Source organism: Rana temporaria, chromosome 6, assembly GCF_905171775.1.
Source record: "Rana temporaria chromosome 6, aRanTem1.1, whole genome shotgun sequence".
Lineage (NCBI taxonomy): Eukaryota > Metazoa > Chordata > Amphibia > Anura > Ranidae > Rana > Rana temporaria.
In genome coordinates this window covers 148,421,367-148,447,081 of record NC_053494.1, presented here as the reverse complement: position 1 = coordinate 148,447,081, position 25,715 = coordinate 148,421,367, and the positions used below count along the sequence as shown (strand labels likewise).

Sequence of the window (25,715 nt, the reverse complement as noted above, 5' to 3'; positions counted from 1 at the left end):
AATATATACACATATAAATAAAATTAATATATATTATATATATATATATATATTTTTTTTATTTATATTATTTTTATATATATATATATATATATATATATATATATATATCAAAATAAATATATACACATATAAATAAAATAATATATTTTATATATATATATATTATTATTTATATTGTTTATATATATATATATATATATTTTTTTTTTTTTTTTTTATTTATTTATATAATTTTTTAATATATATATATATATATATATATATATATATATATATATATATATATATATATTTTTTTTTTTTAAATTTATATGTGTATTAATTTATTTAGATATATCTAAATAAATATATACACATATAAATAAAAAAAATATAATATATATATATTTTTTTATTATTTTTTATATATATATATATATATATATATATATATATATATATATATATTATATTTTTTTATTTATATGTGTATATATTTATTTAGATAGAGAGAGATATATATATATATATATATATATTATAATTTTTTTTATTTATATGTGTGTATGTTTGTGTGTGTATATATATATATATATATATATATATATATATATATATATATATATATAATCACAAATGAACACACTTTTCCAGCCATACACTTTAAATTTCCTCCTGCTCACTGTAGCATGTACACCCCCACATCAATGCTATGCCCTCTCGACTTCCTCCACCCTTAGCAACCCAGCCCAGTTTAGAAAGCATGCAGCCCCCCAGTAGAGTTGCTGCTAAAGCACTTCCTGTGCCATAGACTAGGGTCTCCCCCTGCAGAGAAAGACTCCTCTATACATTGTCTTCATCTCCTCTTCCAGCTCCACTTCCTCTTTGCTGTAGGCAGGATAGGACTGGGGGCCACATTCCTTGCAGCTAGGACCACCGCCCCCCTTCTGTGAGCAGCCACAGGTGAAGACATTACTTACATATGAAGCATTTACCACGTTATAGACATGGGCAACATATATAAGGCTATCCCTTATTGTTACAGCACTAAATCACTTAAATAAAACCCCCAAAAAAAGTGTTTAAAGAAATATAGTACATGTAGAATATACAAAATTACTACATTTAGTATTTTTTACATGTATATTTCTCTATACCGTGTTGAGTTAGCGTTGTATGTAGGGATGCATCGATACCGGTGTTGGCGCCAATACCTAACATTTTCCGGAGTACTCATACTCGTGAAAATACTCTCAATACTGAAACTGATACTTTGCTGTATGATTTGCGTCAATACAAAATGAATGGGTGGTATTCGCACTACAAAGATTCGCTTGTGATTTTAGCAGGAATATGGTGCAATTCATGTCCCAATCACATGTGATTTCACCCACCACTCCTGTGTGTGTGTGTATAGAAAAGGAAAAGCGCCATCTAGTGGGCAGTTTATTAAAAATGTTAGAACTTACATTAAAGCGGTAGTAAACCACAAAAAAACAACCACTTGCAAGGCAACAGCATACTGTGCTAGTATGCATAGCATACTAGCGCGTTATAAAATACCTTAGAACGAAGCCCTGCAGCGGCGCCCGGGCCCTGGCTGAGGGAGCCGACATGTTTCCCCTGCGTTTCCTCCAGGATACTTGGCTCCAGCGCTGTGAGTGGCCAAAGCTGCGGCAAGTTTCGGCAAGATACACCGGACCTGCAGTACAGCTGTCATCTGCAGCTGCATGCAGGGTCAATATCTCCTAAACCATGCAGGAACTTCTGCTTTTTGAATTCCTCCCTCCCTACGGTGTCACATTTGCCACCTTTCAGGGGGGCGGGGAGAACAGATACCTGTCTAATACAGGTATTTGCTCCCACTTCTGGGCATAGATCGCCACAGTATCTACGGCAGGGGTCTCAAACTCAAATTACCTGAGGGACACAAGACAAGTTTTCATATGCCATGGGGGGCCGCATGCAAACTTTCAAACTTCAAAAACAACAGTACTGGTGTCAGCGAACGCATTATTAACCCCCAGCACTGGTGTCAGCGAGCGCATTATTACCCCCCAGCACTGGTGTAAGGGAGGGTTTGACAAATTTGCTTGGAATCTAGGAGCCAGCTAAAAAAGTTAGGAGCCAGAAAACGCACCCCGTCCCGACAAACTTGCGCGCAGAAGCGAACACATACGCGAGCAGCGCCCGCATATGTAAACAGTGTTCAAACCACACATGTGAGGTATCGCTGCGATCGGTAGAGCGAGAGCAATAATTCTAGCACTAGACCTCCTCTGTAATTTAAAACATGCAACCTGTAGATTTTTTTAAACATCGCCTATGGAGATTTTAAAGGGTAAAAAAGTTTGTCGGGATTCCACAAGCGGACGCAATTTTGAAGCGTGACATGTTGGGTATGAATTTACTCGGCGGAACATTATCTTTCATAATATAAAAAAAAAAATGGGGATAACTTTACTATTGTCTTATTTTTTAATTAAAAAAAGTGTAATTTTTTCCCAAAAAAGTGCGCTTGTAAGACCGCTGCGCAAATACGGCGTGACAGAAAGTATTGCAACGATCGCCATTTTATTCTCTAGGGTGTTAGGATAAAATATATATATAATGTTTGGGGGTTCTAATTAGAGGGAAGAAGATGGCAGTGAAAATAGTGTAAAATGACATTAGAATTGCTGTTTAACTTGTAATGCTTAACTTGTAATACCAACGGCCACCACCAGATGGCGCCAGCTCACATCTGGTGGTAATAACTTGTAATACCAACGGCTCACCACCAGATAGCACCAGCTCACAAAAAAAAATATATATTTATTTTTTTTACCATTTGCTCCCCCCACTTCCACCCTGCCTGCGGGCCATTTATAACTGGTCCGCGGGCCGCAAATGGCCCGCGGGCCGGTACTTTGAGACCACTGATCTACGGCAATCTACACCATTTTCTTTTTTTTTTCAGAGGAACTCTGCTTTATAGAGTGAATAAACTGCCCACTAGATGGCGCTTTTTTCCTTTCTATACACAGGAATGGTGGGGGAAAGCGCATGCAATTCGGACAGGAATCACACCTCATTCCTTTTCGAAACACATGCGATTCTTTGCAGTGCAGTTTCCGCCCATTTATTTTATAATGACGCAAATGACACCACAAAGTATCGGTATAGGCGAATGACTGACTGAAAGTATTCGTACTCTTACTCACCGATTAAAAACAATGGTATTGGTGCAACTCTAGTTGTAAGAGAAAGGGATAGAATTATATATGTCGTCTTTTGAGGGGTTGTTTTTACGGCAGATTTCACGGTGTATACAGTGCTGTGAAGAAGTATTTGCCCCCTTCTTGATTTTTTTTCTTTGCATATTTCTCACACTTAAATGATTCAGATCATCGAATGAATTTTATTTTACACAAAGATAACCTGAGTAAATCCAAGATGCAGTTTTTAAATTATTATTTAAAAAAGGGAAAAAAGCTGTTCAAACTAGGGCTGCAATTAATGATTATTTTCATAATCGATTAGTTGTCTGATTTATTGTTTTGATTAATCGGTTAATAATCTTAAAAAAAAGTGTGGTCATACAACGTCTTCCTTCAAAAAAAATATAATTTTATGAACGTTGTTCGATGTTCTAATCGGGTCAAATCGATGTTTGTTTTCAACTACAGTGATGGGGAAGTTTAGAAATAATAGAAAACTTCTTTGTAAAAGGAATTTTCAGACCGTGTATGTGGTTTTCGTTCAGAAATTACATAAAATGTTAAAAGCAAGTGAAAATTTCAAACAACATTCTTTCCTTCAGCAAATGTACAAAGATTTTTCGTATTAATATAATATTAACAGTAGTGATTATTTGCTCTTTTTGTACTATAAAGGGCTAATTTTTGTTTTTTAAGCCATTATGTTGCTGGCCGATTAATCGATTATGAAAATGGTAATCGATTCATTTCATAATCGATTAGTTATCGATTAGTTGTTTCGGCCCTAGTTCAATCATGAATGAACTGTGATTAACCACAATTATTTGGAAAGCCGAGTTACATTTCACTTGCCACACCCAGGCCTGATTACTGCCAGACCTGTTGAATCAAGAAGTCACATAAATAGAAGCTGTCTGACAAAGTGAAGCACGCTAACAGATCACAAAAAGCAACACCAGCGTGATGGTCTGGGGCTGCTTTGCAGCTTCAGGACATGGACGAATTACCATAATTGATGGAACCATGCATTCTGAGCTCTACCAGAATATCCTAAAGGATAATGGCCCCGATTCACAGACATTGGCGCACATTTATGCCGCCAAAGCGTATATCCTTTGCGGTACGCCGACGCAGCGCAGAGAGGCAAGCACTGGATTCACAAAGCCAGTGCTGCCAAAACTGCGCTGGGTTTCCTAGGCGTAAGCCGGCGTATGTGGAAGTGGGCGTAAGCCATGCAAATGAGGCGTGATCCCTATGCAAATGATGGGCCGAGCGCCAGACAGATACGTATAACGAACGGCGCATGTGCCGTTCCGTGGACGCATCCCAGTGCGCATGCTCAGAATCACGTCAGAACTACTCCCTAAGATACGCCGGATCGCTGCCTACGACGTGAACGTAACCTACGCCTAGTCATATTCACGTCCTACGTAAAATACATTGGCTTTTGTTCCCTTTGCATGGATGCTGCTGAGTTACACCTCCTTTATGGGGCATAACTTTACGCCGGACGTATGACTTTACGCGCACTGCGTCGGACGTACGTACGTTCGTGAATCAGCGTATCTCCCTCATTTGCATATGTGAATAGAAAATCAATGGGAGCGCCAAAAACATCCAGCGTAAATATGCGCCCACTCTACGCCGGCAGAGGCAAGTTACGTCAGTCGGATGAAGCCTATTTTCAGGCGTATCTTAGTTTCTGAGTCCGGCGCATAGATACGACAGCGCATATTTGCACTTACACGGCGTATCTGGAGATACGTCGGCGCAAGTGCTTTGTGAATCCGGGCCATAGTCCGGCCTTCAGTTTGTGATTTCAAGCTCAAGTGCACTTGGATTATCTGGCAGGACAATGATCCAAAACACAACAGCAAGTCCACCTCCAAATGGTTCAAAGCAAAATTTAGATTTTGGAGTGGCCTAGTCAAAGCCCAGACTTAAATCCAATTGAGATGCTGTATCATGACCTCACACAGGTCGTTAATGCTGAAAAACCCTCCCATGTAGCTGAATTAAAACAATTCTGCAAAGAATAGTGGGCCAAAATTGCTCCACAGCGATGTGCAAGACTCATTGCCAGTTATCGCAAACGCTTGATTGCAGTTGTTGGGTGGCACAACCAGTTATTAGGTTTAGGGACCAATTACTTTTTCACATATAGCCTGGCAGGCTTGGACAGCTTTTTCCCCCTTAAATTAAACCATAATTTAAAAACTGCAGTTTGTATTTTCTCTGGTTATCTTTGTGTAATGATAAGATTTGATTGATGTTCATTTAAGTTTGACAAATATGCAAAAAAACTAAAAAAAATCCAGAAAGGGGGCAAATACTTTTTCACAGCATTGTATGTTATTTGACTTTGGGCTTTCTTCACTATTTACCGGGGAGTGGTGGTTTGTATGATCTATAGATACGAATATTATTAGTTTTTCTTATTGTTAAAATTTAGCCAAATCATATTGATCCATAAAGAATCATTTTCTTCTATCACTAAACATTGTCACTCTTTAGTTCTCATAATGCTGACAGACATAGGGACGAAAGGTCAGTAGTGGCAAATAGCCATGAATATTGCTGATAATTACACACTATATAGCAAGTACTGTATTTAATTAGCTAACTGATGCCAGCATTCCAGAAGTGGTATGACTGATGAATATCTTGTGATAATTAGCAGTGTAGGGGTGTCTGTACAAGGCTAAGCTTATAATAGGTGCACATAATTATCACAAGAGCTTTTTACTGCTTTTAGAATATTTGACATTTGTTCTGATAAAAGTACTTTTCCACATAAAGCAGATTGAACAGCACAAGTTTTGTGCGTAGATTGGAGTGACCCTATTTTTTCCTCGATCTTTCTCCCTCTCTCCCTTTTCTCCTAAATATTTAATTTAAGGACAGGTAGAAATATGTAACGCAATGTCTTGAGTCACCGTATATGCGTTGTGTGGCTGTATTCAGACTGACTGTTCATTGATTGGACCCATCATTGAAATGCATACTTTACTTAAATTGGAATGGCATATGTCACCATTTCCAGATAATTTTTGCTGAAATGAAATAAATTCTGAGCTGCCTTGTGTAACATAAAGCATAGGCAGCTTAGGTCATATGGTTTCTGCCTACCAGTTGTCATTGCAGAGAGTCAGTAAGCCAACATCAGTTTAAGAAGACTATTCCCATGTACAATAATAATTACATATTGCACATGGAGACTTTACCTTGCTTTTGTTCATAGGCATATCTAGTAAACATTAAAGGGGTTGTAAACCTTTGTGTTTTTTCCCCTTAAAGCAGAGGTTCACACAAAAAGTGAACCTCCGCTTTTTGGATCCCCCCCCTCCCGTGTCACATTTGGAGGGGGTGCAGATACCTGTCTGAGACAGGTATTTGCACCAATTCCGGGTTCTGACTGCAGCGGGAGTCCAGGCTTGTTACGTCAACCCCGCCCCTCCCGCTGTCTTCTGGGAAACACTGTTCCCAGGAGAGAGCAGGGAACAGTGACGGCGTGCCGCGATCCTCGTGCAAGTGCAGTAGGGAATGGGGCAGTGAAGCCACAAGGGTTCACTTCCTGATTCCCTCACTGAGGATGGCGGTGGAAGCCGCCGACGACCGAGCCATTGCTTAGCCTCGTCTGCTGACATCGCGGGCACGCTGGACAGGTAAGTGTCCATTTTTTAAAAGTCAGCAGCTGCAGTATTTGTAGCTGCTGGCTTTAAAAAAAAAAAACGGATCTCCCCTTTAATGCATAATATGCATTAAGGGGGAAAAACACCTTGCAGTGTCCGGCTCCCCCGTTTTACTAACCTGAGCACAGAATTTCCATGGGCGCAATCCCACGTCGCTCTCTCCACGGCTTCTCGGCTCTTCATTGGATAAATTGATAACAGCGCAGCCATTGGCTCCCACTGCTGTCAATCAAATCCAATGACCCGGGGGCGGGGCCGAGTCATACATACACTCGGCGGCTATGGACGGTAAGTGTATGATCCGTGATCCGAACGGGTCGACCTGTTCGGATGGGCACACAACGCGATCCACAGAAAGGCCACAGCATCGGCCTAGCTCCGGAGCGGTCGGCCATCTTGGTACACTCGGCGGTGGCTGCTTAGGTGCGTGCTGACATCATCACCCCTCCCTCCCTTCTAGTAGTTCTGAGAACATATACAGACGCCTGCGCTCAGTGCCGCCGCCAACGCCAATACAGGTAGCACATATGTTTTTGTAACCTGTACCAGAATAAATCCAGACACCTGCACTGTTTCGGCTGAATTCAAGGTACAACATAACATCCATATGCGGAGATAAAAATGTCAGACTATTCAACGGCTACTTCAGTGAGGACACAAAGGTACTCGTGGCTGCAGGCCTTACTTGGGAGACTAGAAGTTTCATAGAAAAGCTTGGGTAATTCCATAATGTGCTGCTGCTTTCTGGCTGCTGGGATTTGTAACTATATGTAACTTGTAGTTCTGCATAGTTTGTGCTGATTTCCAACCACCAAGACTTAAAGCACACTACCAATCAAAATGATACACAGGGAGACTACAGAGGGATATTAATTATGTCAAAATACCGAAAAATGAAGCAAGATTACTACATGGATATTACAGCAGTGGGGGAGATGGGGGAATCTGATGTATGGGGGCTCTGATGGGGGAATCTGATGTGTACATTTAATAATTTTTTTTTTTTGCTGATCCAAAAAATGATCCGATCCGTGACTCCTGATCCGAGGATCGTTCCGATCCGTGAGTTTTTTGATCCGTAGCACCCCCCACAAGATAACCCCCTCTGGGAAGCGCTCTCCCGAGGGGGTTCTCTTTTGCGCGGAGGAGCCAAGTAGGCTGCCGTGGGACCCCAGAAGAGGACGATTGGGGCCACTCTGTGCAAAACTAACTGCACAGTGGAGGTAAGTATGACATGTTTTTTATTTTTATTTTTTTTAATGGGAACCTTTACAACCACTTTTAGCTGAATATAGATGGTTAGATAAATCAGCTAGTTCAGCAGGAACAAGCCAAATCCAAATCATCTATGGGCAGGCTGATTGCACCCAAGTAGATCCCTTGATGAACTTGGGTACAACCAGCATGCCAGATTATTACATGCCATTATTGCCAGTGGCTATAGTTGCTAGCAATAATCACTGTGTTCTCCCATCAGGGATGGCTCGAAGTATCTGTTCCTAGGTTGCATTCTGTTCCAATTTCCGAGGTGGTTTTACTTTTGTATCCAGTACCTGCCATCTAATTGTAAATTGACTTTTACAGGAACCCCCAAGCTTTGCGATTACTTACAATCAAATAAATTAGTATATAGCAGGGCCTTCTTTGTCTGATTACCATAAAAGTAGTTTTGCAGCATTAATGTCATGCAATAACATCCTGCGTTGACACAAGTTGCTTTAAGGCAGGCAATTTTGTTTTCAAATGGGCCATCAGCGTGCTTCATTGCACGAAAAATCGCACCTGCTCTATTTTTGGCAGAGCACAGAACACACGGAGCAGTCACTTCTGTCTGTTGTGACGTGGTCTAGAGCAGTGTTTCTCAACCGTTTTTAGTTTTTTCAGTGAAAGCACCCTTAAACATTATGGACAGTCTCCAGGCACCCCATTTTAAAATGTAAAAAACTATTTGCATAGTGCAGCAACATCCACACGTAGGACACCCAACCTTAGAGGTGATTTATTCTTCCAAAACAAATACTTGCACACTGGTACTGACTAGTATTCCAATGTTTCTCTTCTCCCTATCATTCAGTTAATATCACCCCAGGGCTGAGGGAGAGGGGCACCTGAGGGTCAAACAAGGCTGCTGTGGAGGCAGCAGACATCCTCCTTATTAAAGCGGTAGTTCCCCCTCAAAAAAAATGTTACCCTTAGATTGATGTTCATTTTGTCTAGGGGAATCGGCTAGTTGTTTTAAAATCGAAGCAGTACTTACCGTTGTAGAGAGCGATCTTCTCCGCCACTTCCGGGTATGGTCTTCGGGAGTGGGCGTTCCCATTTTGATTGTCTTCCGACAGGCTTCCGACGGTCGCATCCATCGCGTCACGAGTAGCCGAAAGAAGCCGGACGTCAGCGCGGCTCTATACGGCGCCTGCACACCGACGTTCGGCTACTTTCGGAAAATCGCAACGCGATAGATGCGACCGTCGGGAAGGAGAAGGAACATACCCGGAAGCGGCGGAGAAGATCGCTCTCTACAACGGTAAGTACAGCTTCGATTTTAAAACAACTAGCTGATTCCCCTAGACAAAATGAGCATCAATCTAAGGGTAAAAATTTTTTGAGGGGGAACTACCGCTTTAACTGATGACGTCATTGATTGTTAGGATGCCGGTGTCTAGAAAGTCGTATTAGTACATAATGAAAACCAGTATCTTTGTGTAACTAAAAGTCAGAATTGATCCACCCGCTGGCTTGTATACAATTTTTTTATACATTTTTAGCCATTTTGCCAAAGCACCCCTGAAGAAACCCACCCTGATCGAAGAAGGCTGGTCCAGTGTACATTCCTTTTTTTTATTTATTTATATTTTTACTGTGTGTGTTGAGGTGCAATTCAGAATGGATGGCAACTCATATACACAGCATGTTACCACCTGCATTATGTTGTGGTCAAGCCGCTAGTAGTGGCATGGGTCATTAAGGTGTTTGTCGGGGCCTAGGAATATTGTGATACAAGCTAAGCCATTTCTCTACACCCACCCCTGTAGTCACAGCAGTGCTTCCCCCTTTACACTAGTAAGGATACTAATTCCGCTACAATAAAGTGCAATTATAAGTCAGAACTGTTACACTGGGTGCTTCTGCCCTGGGGGGTGCCCATTTTCTTTGTGTAGTGGTCCTACGTTCCTTCTCTAGTTTCATTCTGTAAGTGAGATAAAGGCTGCTTTACAATAGAGCAAATGTTTCTTCAATCTACCTGTGCAATTGATTGGCTAATGACCTGTGATTAAGGGAAGACTGGCAGCTCATTCACCTCACTTAGGTAAAAGTTTGAAAGAACACACTTGAAATCCTTTGATGGTCTTTATTGGATTGTCCCACAGGCCTTCCCACCTGCAGCGGCCTGTAATGTATCCATCGCTCCCGTGTGATGTGCTAACAGCTCATTGTGATTCCTTGCCAGGGAAGTTGTGGGGTCGCTCCTGGGTCGCTCTGCATGTACAGGAAACCGTGTAAGGATAATCCAGATTTACTCTCTGGAGAAACTGTTTACACAGAAGGATTAGAAGCAGATTAAAGCTAACCTGACACTAGATTACCTCCAGAAGTGTAAACACAGCCAGGGGTCTTGACATAGAGGCCTTCCCTTCTCAGCAGGAGCTCCACTAATAACAGAGAAAAGGATTAGCCCATCGACTACTGTTAGAAGAGAAATGAGTAATTGAATGGTAGAAGGCAGAAATGGTGACAGGGAGACCGCCACTGCTGGAACATGGTAGGAATTGGAGTTCTGAAATGTAAGACTGAGCCTGATGTTGGAAAAAGCTTTGAAGATGTGCAGCTTGAAGACCGTTAATAGCAGTGCTATCTTACACCGTGTGTAATACAAAAGCCTCAGCTATGGGTGATTTTAAGTTACGTGAGCGAAACCAAACTTTCCTGCTAACAATCATGGATCTTGGTTTCCCTCAATTGATTGCTAAAATTTGCAGTAATCCAATCCTTTCAAGTTTATTCTGTCTGTGTAGTTGTAACCAGTGGTGTAAAACCGTACAATGTACATATGGCAATATAGTAAACAATGTAGAGGTAAATCATTTTTAGGAATTGTGAAAAAAAAAATCAGACTGGGAACATATGTTTTACCCTCCTGGTTATGAGGCTGAAAGAAGGCCAATATAGTTTGGTCCTGATCTCTTTACAGTATATCCCTGCAGCTTGGATAGAAATCTTGGGCTAGATTCGGGTAGCCCTGCGTAACATTGTGCGGGCGTAACGTATCTCCGATACGTTACGCCACCGTAAATTAGGGCACAAGTTCCGTATTCATAAAGAACTTGCGCCCTAAGTTACGGCAGCGTAACGTATGTGGGCCGGCGTAAGCCCGCCTAATTCAAATGGGGATGATGTGGGCGTGTTTTATTTAAATTATTGTTGACCCCGCGTATTTTCCGTTACACATGCGCCATTCGTGAAAGAATCCCAGTGCGCATGCTCGAAATTCCACCGCAAATCGTCATTGCTTTCGACGTGAACGTAAATTACGTCCAGCCCTATTCGCGAACGACTTACGCAAACGACGTAAAAAAATCAAAATTTGGCGCGGGAACGACGTCCATACTTAACATTGCGTATGCCTCATAGAAGCAGGAGCAACGTTGCGCCAGAAAAAGCCTTACGCAAACGACGTAAAAAATTCCGCCGGGCGCACGTACGTTTGTGAATCAGCGTATCTAGGTCGTTTGCATATTCTACGCCGAAAACGACAGAAGCGCCATCTAGCGGCCAGCATAAATGTGCACCCTAAGATACAACGGTGTAAGAGACTTACGCCAGTCGGATCTTAGCCTAATTTCGGCGTATATTGCTTTCTGAATACAGAAAGAAGATACGCCGGCGCAGCTTTGAATTTACGTGGCGTATCTATACGCCGGCGTAAATTCTTGCTGAATCTAGCCCCTTTTGTTTAGTTTGTGAAGTTTACCTTGTAGAACGTATAAGAAAGTGGTCTGAGTTCGAAAAGATGTATGCCTTTTAGTTGCAAAACATTTATAGCAACAAAAAAATTGCACTGACACGCTTTGCAGTGGCTTGAAGTGATATTAAAGTCTCCTTGTTTGTTTTTTTTATTATAAAAAAAAATGTTATACTTACCCATATACTTCTCTTCTCGGATCCCCTAATGGCGCTCTTGGCCTTTTTCTCCTGCCAAGTGCCCCCAGAACAAGCACCTTGCCCTGGGGGCTCCCAAGCTGTGGCCCTGCATGTTCATTCACACACAGAGCCACAGCTCGGCCCCTCCCCTACCACTCTTGATTGGCTCGCTGACTGTGATTTACAGCAGTGGAAACAAATGGCTAAGGCAGCAGCTGGAACCAATGAGGAGTGGGAGTCCCCGTAGAGCCAATGCTCTCATGCACATCACTCGATTGAGATGGGGCTCAGGTGAGTGTTAGGGGGGGGGGGGTTGGAGACATGAAGGTAAAACACCTTGAGCCTTTAGAACCACTATAAAGAATATGTAAACCCAACATTTCATATTCCTGATATGTGCCTGCTGTACCTTGTACTTGTATGGAAACATATCCTGTTCTTTGTGTTGCTTCCTTTTTGTGAAATCCCTGGTGTTCCTCTCAGTCCCTCTGCTTTCCTTTTTAAAACTGACCACATTAAGTAGGACAGCACAATGTGGTCAGTTCTCTAGCTGTGCTGGAAACCCAGCCTGCTCTCCTCCAATGATTAGGCTTGTCCCGACAGGACAAGGTATTTTTATATATATATATATATATATACACACCAAGGTTTTGCCTTTCATTTCTATTTTAAACTGAATGGTTTGTTTTACAAGGTGAGGGCTTACAATCACTTCAACACATGACTGCCAACTCATTAAAAGTACCTAATTTTTCAGTTTTGTCTGGGAAAAGGAAATAATGTATATTATGCTAGCAACTGAATTTTATAGTTGTGTGTATCAATTTATTTTGCAGAAATTGGTGAGTACAATGGAATTACTCTAAATACCAGTTTGCTCACAGTATTTATATTTTATACCATAATACACAGATCATCCATAACTTTATGACCACCCACCCAATATTTGCTGCCAAAACGGCACTGACCTGTCGAGGCATGGGCATCGTTAGACCTCTCATGGTATGCTGTTGTATCTGGTGACAAGCCATCAGCAGATCCTTTAACGTTGTATATTTAGAAGTTTTTTTTTAATTTAATGCATTCTGTGCATTAACAATAAAAAACCTTTTTTGTGTAGCAGCCCCCCCCCCAGCACCCCATAATACTTACCTGAACTCTATATCTGTCCAGCGATGTCAACGAGTCCATCAGCTATCTGGGACTCTCCCTCCTGATTGGCTGAGACACAACAGCAGCACCATTGGCTCCCACGGCTGTCAATCAAACTCAGCCAATCAGGAGAGAGAGGGGGCGGGGCTGAATGGCAGCTCCGTTTCTGAATAGACACACGAAGCTTCAGCTCAGCTCCGGTGCCCCTATAGCAAGCTCCTTGCTGTGGCATCACGCGACAGGAGGGAGGGGCTTGGAGCAGCAGAGGGACCCCAAAAAGGATGCTCCAGGCTGCCCCATGTTGAGGGCATGCAGCCTGGAACGGTTAAGGGGGGCACTTGCTCATCCCCACCCCTTTCCTGACCGGCCGGGCTGCTGCTCAGATACGGGTCTGGTATGGATTTTGGGGTGAACCCCACGCTGTTTTTTTTGCGTACAGGGTTCTCCTTACAATCCATAGCAGACCCAAGGGCCTGGTATGCTCCTGTAGGGGGAATCCATGCCGGATTCATACCAAACACGGTGCTTGGTATTGGCAGGGATCCAAGTCGGATCCCCGTTCAATATCGTGCCGCGGTTAAACGCAACCGCAGCTAAAAGCACTGTACAAATGCAGCTAATCGCTGTGCCTGGAGTCTTGAATTCCAGCAAAACATAAACATGCTTTTAGCTGTGGCAAAACAACCGTCCGTGTGAAAGGGGCCTTACTAGTTGTTTCAGTGAATGGGCAAAGAGGGCGGAGCAGAGAGAATTTCTCCAGCTTATCAGTGCAGGAACAATAACAATCCCTGCAGTTTCCTTAATTTGCCTGTTGATTGCTCTCCCTCCCCTAGCATATTTGGGGGCCATTCACATACCTCAGGCTGTCACTCCAGAAAATTGCCTGAATCGGGTAACAAATTTTGATTATATTTTACATTTCATTTTAGACTTCTAAAATATTGGTATACCCAAAACTTTTTTTATTTTTTGTTTTAGATAGAGCAGGGAGGTGTTATAAGGCAGCACATGAAGGTGAAAGGAAAGAAAATTGCTTGATCATCCCATCAACACCGTCAGTGTTTATGTGGGGGGGATCCCTCCCGCATCACAATGATTACTGCTGGCAGCTATAGCCACCGGTAGGGATCACCAAAAACAAAATCCAATAGGCGTTTGTACTGGATAGGATTGATCGACTTCCATACAACCAGCCTGCCCATAGATTAATTGAATCTCGGCCGCTCCCTGCTGAACGGGCCAAGATTTGATCCATCTATGACCAGCTTAACTCCTCTAAGGTTATATTTTTGTTGTCTGCATCTCACTGGGAAGACTTACCTTAATTTTTTGTCGCGGTTACGCAACTGGCAGTAATAGGAAATCTCATTATAGTAGGGGAATCCTGTATCTTAGTTGTAACCTGAATATTTGTCTCCGTTGGAAGATTTCTTCTCTCCTCCTGCTCTTCTAACAAATCCTGGCCATGCACTAGTAGATTTTTAAATGAACATTTGTTCAAAGTTTTCCAGTATATCCAATGACTTGATCAATGTTGTTTGAAAGTACTTCAAAATTTTCTGTGCTTTTAACATTTGTTTTTCGATGAATGTATTTCCTGAACAAAAACCCCATTGGCTGTTAGAAATGTATTTATTCAAGAAAAAAATGTATTTGCTACTTTGAATTTGAATTTTATTTCTGCAGTTGAAAACAAAAATTGTTTTGACCCAACTAATGATTAGGATATCAAACAAACCACTTTGAAACAAAAAAAAATGAATGAAATTCTACTAGTGTAGTGAATTCGCAGTTTAAAAATTTGGATTAAAATGGTAACCAGGACACTGAGACTACAGTAAAAGAGGAAAGCTGATCCCTTTCCTACTGTATCCAAAGAAAAAAGAAAAAAAACTTTATGTAATATGACTGCATAGTGTCATCCCAGTGCTTGCATCTAACTATATATTTTGTTTACTTCCTGTTGTCTTCTATTATCAGGGAAGAGAAGGAACGCTGGATTCGTGCAAAATATGAACAGAGGTTGTTTTTGGCTCCCCTGCCCTGCCGGGACTTGCCCTTAGGACAACAGTTACTGCGAGCCACAGCAGAGGAGGACCTGCGGACAGTGATCCTGCTCCTCGCCCATGGCTCCCGCGAGGAAGTGAATGAAACCTGTGGAGAAGGAGACAGACGTACATCCTTGCATCTAGCCTGTCGTAAGGGCAACGTGGTACTTGTGCAGCTGCTTATATGGGTGAGTTCAGAAATAAACCGGTTTCTATGGTGTTGCCCTAAAGGGTGGTCATCCACACCCAAACATGGAAGGGACCATACCTGATATGTAGAACCCTACTTTATCTTGGAAAAAGTACCTGCCCCTTATCTATCCATCAGCAGTCATGTGCTCCCACTGAGGAGACATAAAATGCAATGTTGCAGTTAGGACTGCAGTTTACACAGAGCGCCTTGAAGGGGCCTGCAGCTTACACATGCATTTGCAGATGTGTGCAACTAAGCCTCTGTTTTTAACGCACCAGTTAGACAGGGGAATTTGGTTGGTTGCTGATTGGTCGGTAAGTTTGAGCCTGGATATTCTATGTTTTTGTATGTTTATACGCCCATTCCAGCGCTCCTTATTATACCATTCATAGGTAGGGGCAGTGACTATTGTTTGTTGTACTTTATCTTGGAAACCTGTCTGAACAGGCAGACTGTAAGGGTGAAATAGCCTTGTCTTATAGTGTATAGAAACGGTAATGATGAGAAAATCGAGTGTTGCCAATAGAAGACAGTCAGAGGTCCCTTCCGATTTGCTAATCTGGGCCAAAGGAAGTATGAGAGAATGGCACAAAAAAGCATGAAGCCCATGATAGTTAAATAAAAATAAGAATTCCTGAATTGTATACTTGTTGCAGGTCAGTGACTGAAAGTATTGAAGCCAACACATTAGTGTGACAACCAGGCTATGACAATTAAACACTCAACCTTACCCAGTACAGAGATATTCTAGCTCTCAGGACAGAAATTTAGCGCCAGGAGACGAGTTATCTTGATTGTGGCAAGTTAACTGAGCATCAACAGAGAAAGGAAGAAACACTGTTCACCAACCCAGTGCATGAATATATGAATGAGTATGGACTTGTTGCTTCTCCAGACACACCCCCTTTAACATGTTTCGCCTCTCACACTGGGGCTGTGATTAAGCCCACAGCGTGCGGGGCGCAACATATCGGGCAGGGGGTGAGCTGTGTGCTTGGCTTTTTCTGTTGATATTATCCCTGGAAAGAGCATTAAAATTAAAGTTGGACATTCAGTACTGGGTACTTTACCCCCTTCCTGCCTAGGCCAATTTTCAGCTTTTAACACTGTCACACTTTGAATGACAATTGTATGGTCATACAATACTGTACCCAAATTTTTTTTTATCATTCTGTTCATACAAATAGAGCTTTCTTTTGGTGGTATTTAATCACCACTGGGTTTTAATTTTTTTGCTAAATAAATGAATAATAAAAAAAACAAAAACATTTCTTTGTTTCTGTTATAACATTTTGTAAATAATATTTCTTCATGAGTTTGGGCCAAAATGTATTCTGATACATTTCTTTGGTGAAAATAACCCAACTCAGTGTATATTATTTTGTTTGTAGGAAGTTATAAAGTCCACAAACACACCTGAAAATTGATCAGTCCTGATGACCTATCTCATTTCTTGAGGCCTGAAAACAGCAGGACAGTACAAATATCCCCCAAATGACCCCTCTTTAGAGAGTAGACAGTCCAGTGTCTTTATTAGGAGGACTGGCATTTTTTTTTAAGTTTTTTTATTTTTTTATTTTTTTGTCACATTTTTTTGGAAAATTAAGAAAGTAAAAAAAAAAATAGCTTTAATACACTTTGACAGTAAGAATTTTCTATTTTTTTTTTAACACACTGTGACCAGAGCAGTATAATGTTACCAGTATAATGTTTTTTTTTTACAAATTATATTTTCATATAGCAGTGAACTTCATTTCTATATGCAAGCATTTTCCTGAATGAAATCGATTCATTCAGTTTGTTTTGTTGTGATTAGATGTCATTGGCCGCAGCTCTTCAAATGGCACAGATGGGTCGTGATTGGCCCAGTCTGTATCATGTGATCACTGTGACCAATTACAGCTAGAAACAAAATTGTATACAATGAATGGCTTAGGCCCCTTTCACATGGACTCTGCAACTCAGCGGGGGATCCCTCTGTTGATCCACGCTGAGCAAGTGTTTGATAGTTTTGTCTCTGCTCACTGTGCAGACCCCCACCCCGCCTGTCCGTTTTCATCCGATCCCATCTGCTGGACAGATGGCGAACGTATCGTGTTTTGAGCAGCTCTTATCGGATGGCAAGCGGGTGTCAGCTGACAAATCTCCACTGACGTCCGCTTGCCCATACAAGTCAATGGGTGGCTCTTTTGGATCTGCCTGAAAAACGGACATGTGGATCCGAGCGGGCTGATCGTGTAAAAGGGGCTTTAAAAGGAAGCCATTCATTGTTTACAACTGTCGTGATTGGTTACACCAGTCACATGGTACTGTACCGGCAGTGGGCCGGTACAGTGACCAGTCACCGGCTGTGTCCGGTGGATGCAGCTGGTGACCGATTACGCCGCTGCGTGGCCCGATCCAGGAGGACATCATTTGACATCCAACCGGATGCATGAGAGGTTTCTACAGGCAGTAACAGGTTAATCAGCCTGTAACATGACCAGTTTAGGGGGCTTCCTCCTTTGTGCATAAACATACGCTGCTAAACACTGTGGGCAAAGATATATGAGTTAAAGTCAAATTATCCAGTTTAACAGGGTAATATGCAGTACTGTATATATTTGTATACAACAGGTAAAACACTTTCATTATGTATCCCAAGACACATACATTGTGCATTCATAGTTCATTGCATTATGATCTGGTTTTATGCTTATATATACACTAAATTATATATTTTTTTTTCTCCCCAGTACGGTGTGGATGTGATGGCACGGGACTTCCATGGGAACACAGCGTTAGCGTACGCTAAGCAAGCTGTCACTCCCGAGGTGCGAGAGCTCCTGTTGCAATATGGCTGCCCTGATGAACAGTTTGTGCTTATGGCCACGCCAAACCTCTCCCGAAAAAACAACCGCAACAACAACAGCAACGCGGGAGGTGGAGGTCTCATGCCCACCCTAATCTAAAAAAAAAAATCTTACGGAAAGGAGACAGACTCAAGCACCGCTCACTCCTCGCACCGCAAGGGGAGGAGTCAGGAATGACATGGGAGGTGTAAAAGCACTGAGTGCACAGAACAAGGGGGAGAAGAGACTGAGCCTTCGCTGGCATTTTGGGAGGCAGGAAGAAAAAAAATCAAAAGGAAAGGAGGTAGAGAGCTGTCAGTTATATGCACATTTCACCTCTACCCCAGCAGAACACTTAGGCTCTGCTCTCATCTGACAAGTACTGCTCCACATAAATCACACGCAGGCACTGAGTTTGTCAGGTTTGAGGCTCCAATGATGCTATGTGTCAAATCACTTGGAGCTAATCTGTCCTCAGAGAATGCTGGCTTCATTACACTTGTATAGTTGAGTTCCCTCAGCCTGTACCGCTGTTTAATAGGACATGATTACTCATCATGTAGAAGGGAGCATATTAGCTGAGGAGGAAGCTCTCTCCACGCTCCGCTGATTACAGGGATGTGATTGCAATATTCTTACAAGAATCATATTAGGAGAGACATTCTAGGCCCCATCTTCAGATTCCTTGTCATAATCTCGCTGCGCTTTAAAGCGTATGTTCCTCTAAATGTAACCCCTCCAAAAATATAGGAATAAAAAAAAAATATTCCGTAAATGCATTTTTCAGGGTGAGGTTAGACCAGCTGTTTGCTGCATCATCATGCATTGTGAGATTTTATATATATAAATATATACATATTTTTTTTTTTTTAATTTACAGAAATTATTTATTTTATGAAACTATTGCCAGGCACCTGAGTCACCACTGTCACTTGGCTCCATTCCTGTATTGCGCCCACCCCCACCCCCTACAACTGTGCATCTGGGTCATTTCAACTAGCTGATATGCAAAAGAAAAAAAAAAAATCATCATAATTGAGGTGGTTATATGGTTGAGTGCATTTATTTTTTTCCTTAAAGGCTTACATAAGAGACACTAATTAGGATTAGTTACTGCACTAAGGAAGAGGGAACATATTTTTTCAGGGAAAGCTCTGTATACAGAATGCCTGCTCTAAAGATCAGGGCATCAAGATAAGGGCTGGGTGTATATGCATGTACAGAGCTGTGTATATTCATGTGCAATGCACACTGCACATAGTATTGTACAGAACACTGTCTTATTGAATTTGTATAACATGTGACTGTTGGTGGGTATAGCCCAAAAAAGGGCACTCTTCACCATGCGCTTTATAGTTTTTCTGGCTAGACTGATTAATATAGAGAGCATTTCACGAGATGGGGTCCTGTAGAAGAAATGCACTACACTCATTTAAATGTCATTGACCTGAGTTATGTAAATATGCCCAGGGATGGACCTGATTAAATATTTATTACTGGTACATATCCCTTGCAAGCAAGGTTATGAAATTTCATGCTTGGCATTTGCATCCACAAGTTAAAATGTTAGTTTTGACATTCATAAAACACATCAAATAACAGTTCAGTGCAACAGTGTAATTTACTGTTCAGTACATAGAAATACGAATGTAAATCTAGAGTAGACTTTCAAACATTTCGTCTGTTGCTTTTTTTTTTATTGGCAGTTCAAAAGCCAATAAATATGCTATACTGGATGGCGCATATAGGGCTACCAATACTTGCAATGCTGAACATAGAATTATGGGAAATGTAGTTTAGAAATGGGAGGTGAGGTCTTTGACTACCGCTGTCTTTGACCATTTCCAAGTGAACGTAACCTTCCAGCTGTAGAGCTATAATAATTGTTTCTGAAAAAGACAACAATTGTACTCTATAGCAGTATTATTAAAGCATTTCAGCTCATTTAGGTCTCATGCACGTAAGCACCTATATGCGCGCTCAATGTGCATTGCTAATATGTGACCAGCACTCTGGTGTATTGTATGATATTTCTAAAGGCTTGGTACAGACCGCAAAGAACACGTCAAAACTATAGCTATAGCTTCACTCCTGTCATTGATTTGTCCAGACAAACCTCATAACTGTAGTAAGCGTACCTAATCTCAGACATGTTACGTTGGAAATTCTCACTGTGTGTGTAATGCAGAAAATCCTAGGGTCCACTTAGTACTGAAGTTGGAAAAGAGCAATTAAAGCGTATCTAAATGTATATTGCAGCTTACCAGTCCTTAGATAATGTGGCTGCATTTGTTTTCTTTATTGTCACCTGGTAATCCTGCAGGTGACACACTTCCTGTCCCTGGGTGGCTACGCTCACCCTTTCACCATATCTGTGGAAGGAGCCATAGCCGCACTACAAAATTGTCTGAACTTGCTGAAAATGTTCTTTGCCTGAAAAATTAAAACAAATGCAATCACCACATCTAACGACTGGTAAGCTGCAGTATGTTACATCTTTGTCTTTAAGTTTAGTTATCCTTTAAGATTTTAAATTCTTAACTAAAACAATAATACAAATACACGTAGCAACAAATGTGCCATTTTTCCAGATGTCTTTTGGCTCTTCGGCTCTTTTATGGGCTGCAAATTATTTGTTCATTTTTTTAAAGCCTAAAATGCACAAAGTATGGGTACCCCAAATTATCAGATATTTTTTCCATTCTTTTGACAACAGGCAGTTTGCAGACTTTTTAGATTTTATACTGTCTTTTGAAGCTCTGCCTTATGAGGGTTGAGCTACGCTAGTGGACTGGGGAGGGATAATAAAGGCACTCGCCAATCAACCACCAGTTTTCAGTACTTTCTGCCTGACATGTTCGGTAGGACAGTGCGAAGAGCAATGATGATTACTATTCTACAGAATTTATATAGCGGGAAACGTTCACACAGCGCTTTACAAAATGAGGGCAGACAGTACAGTTACAATACAATTTAATACAGGAGGAATCAGAGGGCTCTGCTTATTAGAGCTTACAATCTAGATGATGTACAAAGTACATTCAGTCACCAGTAGTAACTAATCAGAATTCTTTTTTGTACACTTAGATTAGTTATTAGATTTCAGATTGGTTCTTTTGGACTAATTTACTTTGTACATCCTTATTGCTCCTTGTACTGTCTTGGTAAAATGTCTCCTAATGTGCAGTTTAGGTTCCCTATAAAAGAAAAGCTTATTTGATTGTAGTGTAGTCTGCAGATTGTGCCTGTACTGGCTTCCTATAGTTGGTAGGTTTTAAAAACGTAACAGATCTCAGTGTTGGACTAAATGTTGCCTTGTGCTTTTGTTTTAACACTACGTTCTTTCTAATATTTGATTTTTTCAAATATTTTCTACACACTACGTATATTTAGAAAAATGAATAGAAAATCTCAATCCACCTGCAAACAGGCAGCTTTGTAGCTTCTTCTCCCCAAAATGGTTTCCTGAGACCCCAAGATCTGGTTCTTTCTATAATGCAATTACTGACCAAACTTGCTGATCACTTGGGCTGGCCCTGACCTTTCTGCATTATGCTTTAGTGTATGCCTATCATTGTGACAGGTAGGTTTACTAGCTAATTTTGAGGTATCCAAAAGCAGGGGTCAGTGCCTAAAACAACGACCATCAATGTTGGTTGTTAGTTGCATTCTGTAGTACCATTGTTTTTTGAGGCCTCAGTACACTCAATGGAAGAGCAGAAGTGACTTGCAAGCATCTGGGGTACCTAATAATAAAGTATACCTAAATGCATTTTTTTTTAGGATTTGAACAGAGTGGTGAGGGGTTTGAACAATTGTCTGTTTTTTTTTTTTTTTATTGTGGTCTGTGCCCCTAGTAGTGAGATGCACTCTTTCTTATTGTCCTGATCACCAATGTCGCCAGGGATGAAAGTGAGGGTAAATATGGAATTTTGAGTTGCCATCAAAACAGGAATAGAGGGAAAATCTTCCAATAGGGACACATGTTCCCTATCATAATATATGATTTCTCTTACATTGGAAAGATATCCTCCCACGTCATATCCTTCCCACTTGTTCCGCCTACAGGGCAGTAAGTGAAGGGAAATCTTCCCAATGACCCATAGATAGCAAAAGAAAACCAATAGAAGTTTTAACCATTGCCTGTTCTATCCAGAGTTGGAACAAAATAAGTTTTAGCTTTAGATATAATTTAAGGGCCATTTAAGGAAAGTGGAACAGATATACTTTTAAGCGCCAAATGAGTAAGAGCCTTTAGTTTAATAAATACATTACCAAATGATCTGTTAGGTATATAAATATGACAAACTCCCTAAATAGTTTAATAGTACATTAATAATAGGCAAGTGATATACTGAATTTTGCAGTCTAGGGTTCTCCAGTGAAATTGGTGCAGAATGCGAAGCAGAAAGGAATCAATGGAAGGATTTTCTGACACTACACAGCCTAATCCCAGACCTCCACACCTCCCCACTGTATTTCAGCTTTATTCAGCTGTACTTAGCACTTTTGTTTGGGGGGGTTTTCAAAAAATAATAATTCGAAACCTTGGAAGCTGGCATTGCAAGAGTAAAGATTTCCTCCTGAATATCTTATTATAGACCATTTCCATGAACAGTGAAGGGACATATTGGACGAAGCATGCTAGGACATATCGGTGATCAATAAACTAGAGAAACCGGTCTAAAGAAGGAGAGGGGCCAATTTGCCATACAATTGATGGCATCCTAGGACTTACCAATTTTTCATCAATAAAACATCTCCACTTTTGACAATTATGATGGCGTATCTGGCTCAGAATGGGACTCCTACATTTTCAGATTTGTTCTGCAAGGTGAAATTCTACACTACAGAAGAAAAGAATTATCTTACATCTTTATTTATCAAGCAAATGTTTGCCTACAGCCCTTTACAGTCTAACCAGCGCTTCCAAATTGTGGCACAGAGATGCCTATCGCCATGGAGCCTGAGTGATTACGTTTTCTGAATGGAGTGTGTGAGTACTACAGTAAAAGGGAATGTGTGTCCTGACGTTTAGAAGACTTGGGAGATGCGTACGGTGTGTTACCATTTTCCTTTGGCAGAGGGTCTAGCTTCAAAACATCCACCCCATGAACTTTAGACGGGGCCACGTTTATTTAATTTTTTTATGTCCTGATCGGATGTGGAGCCAGATCCTGCCCAGTTGAGTAGTGTGTATCTTATTTCCGATCACCACTCTGTATCACCTTTGTTCCCAAGGTGGATCCTACGGAGTTCTCGTTTTTATTTTTTCGGTGTCTATTGATTATGTTGTCTAAGTTATACAGAATTCTTTTGTATCGTGTCTTATTAGAGGATGCAAAATGTATGTAAAATAAAAAAGGACAAAAAATATTTGAATAGAAAGAAAATGTGTTGATTGATTTTTGGAATACCGGAACATTTATCATTAACATTTCTTTACAGACATTGGCCAAGATTTTTATTACAGCCCTTTTGTGACATACCAATATTTAAAGTTGTGTCTGTTGTTTTATATTACATCCACTATCGCTTGTACATTACATTACCTTTGGCAAAAATGGCCTGGGACCTTATTTAGAAAAGTGTCTTTAGTAAAAAAAACAATCTATTGCAACTGATTAAGCATTTAGATTCCAACCATCATTTTACAGTGCTAGTGTCCATTTAGAGGACATATTGTGGGTAACTAGGCCATTACTTAAAAGATTGTACACATACTATACTTTAAGGACAATGTGATTTCCCTTACTAGTTTATACCCTCACCAAATATAATAAGGCCGGCCATTGGGTCAGGGTATAAGCTAGTGGGTTCAGCAAAGAAAATCGCTCCATTCCTACATCAACAGTCCGGAGAATCACTCCTGGGTAGCCATTGTGTTCACAGCCGCTGGCAATAATCGCATGTTGAATCCAACAGGCTGGTTGTATCCTAGTTGATCAATCGATTAATTTGGATGCATTCAGCCAGCATGGTTAGAATTTTGCCAGGTTCCCACCGAACAGGCCGAGATTCTAACAGTCTATGGCCAGCTTTACTCACCGTCCCCTGCCCCAGTTGCTTCATCAAAGCCAAAGCAAAAAACCCAGGGCTTCCAGGTATGGAGGAGGCTGGGACCTCTTCTCATAATGAAGTGCTCAGGCCGGACAGGCAATGGCCAGGCCCAGACACTGGCAAGTGAGGAGGAGGATAAAGTAATCAATGTTCTGTAAGCTCTGACAACCATTGGACGTAGAGTTTGCTCAGGGCTTGACTGCTAGAGTATTGGAAGACCACAGAAAAGATAAGTCTAAGTGGGTCCAGTGGTGGACTTTAAAGAGACTGTCACTTTCCCAATTCAGGGAAACCTTGGGCCACTGTGGGTAGGAAGATGTGAAAAACATAACCTGAAGGTACCATCAACAGGGCCAACAAACCATTTAAAAGGAAACTCCAGGCAAACAGCATACAGGTATGTTTAGAGATTTACAGGCTAAAGCATTTGTAATTTTGGCCAGCTGTTTTTGTGACACACACCTCTGCTAGTCATAAGATCACTTTGCTAATTTCTAATTTAGCATTAATGCTGGGGTCACAGGACAGAGGGTAATGATGCTGAGTCACGGTCCAATAAGGAGGCAAAGACATTGCTGAACCAGGAAGAATTATTTATTTAAAACGGCATTGCTTAATTGTACATTAAGAGAAATCGGATGAGTAATTCGGGTACATATGGTTATGCTGCTACCTGTAAGGTCAGCCTAGTACAAACCCTCTCACTCACATGATGCTCCAGTTTTTTGCTAGTATTACAGAACATACATCTCTGCTCACACAGAAGTAAATCCTTTATAACAGTGACAAGGTATTAACCCTTGCTGCCAGTAGTGTATTTAGGTTTTGTGCTGCCCTAGGCCCCTTTCTGTTTAAGACCCGCCCTGAAATTTTGCGAGTGGGGACACTAGTTCTGAGGGCCTGGGGGGGGGGCACAATGGATTCCCTTAATTTGCATAGATTTCCTTTCACTTCCTGTTTGTCTATAGGGCAGGAAGTGAAGGGAAATCTCTGCAATGGGACAGGGATGGTAAAAAAATTAACTGATGGGCTATAACCCTCCCTTACTTTATCCAAAGTGAAAAAAAGTGTTGCCTACAGTTTCCAATGGTGCAGCAGAAAATATATAGCACAGTGAGGAAGGTTTGTGGTCCAGGATGATAGGATAGTCAAAATTAGAAGCAGCACTTCTAAAATTAGGAATGCTGGCCGATTTATGGGGGGCGCTAGACTAATTTGCCTCTCAGCCCAGTCCACCCCATAAGACTGACACCACACTAACAGTGTAGCGCAAGCCGGCGGGGACTCTTTTCGTGCTGCCCTAGGCCTGGGCCTTGTTGGCCTAGGCCAGGATACAGCGTTGCTTACTGCTCCCACAGAGTTTGGTCCCTCACTTAGTTTGGCAGATCATTGTTGCAAGAGTATCAGTCCTGCAGGCT

The 25,715-nt window shown here is 41.3% G+C and overlaps 1 protein-coding gene across 10 annotated transcripts in view; it reads left to right on the top strand.

Moving 5' to 3' along the window:
- AGAP1 (ArfGAP with GTPase domain, ankyrin repeat and PH domain 1) overlaps positions 1-23,613 on the top strand; it is a 579,218-nt gene extending 555,605 nt beyond the window's left edge. For all 10 annotated transcript variants that reach the window (XM_040357546.1, XM_040357547.1, XM_040357545.1 and 7 more), the window contains 2 exons: positions 15,146-15,401; positions 18,142-23,613. In XM_040357546.1, the coding sequence (XP_040213480.1) occupies positions 15,146-15,401; positions 18,142-18,357 (472 nt within the window). In that variant the 3' untranslated portion in view covers positions 18,358-23,613. The remainder of the gene's footprint in view (positions 1-15,145; positions 15,402-18,141) is intronic.
- The last annotated feature ends 2,102 nt before the right edge of the window (positions 23,614-25,715 follow it).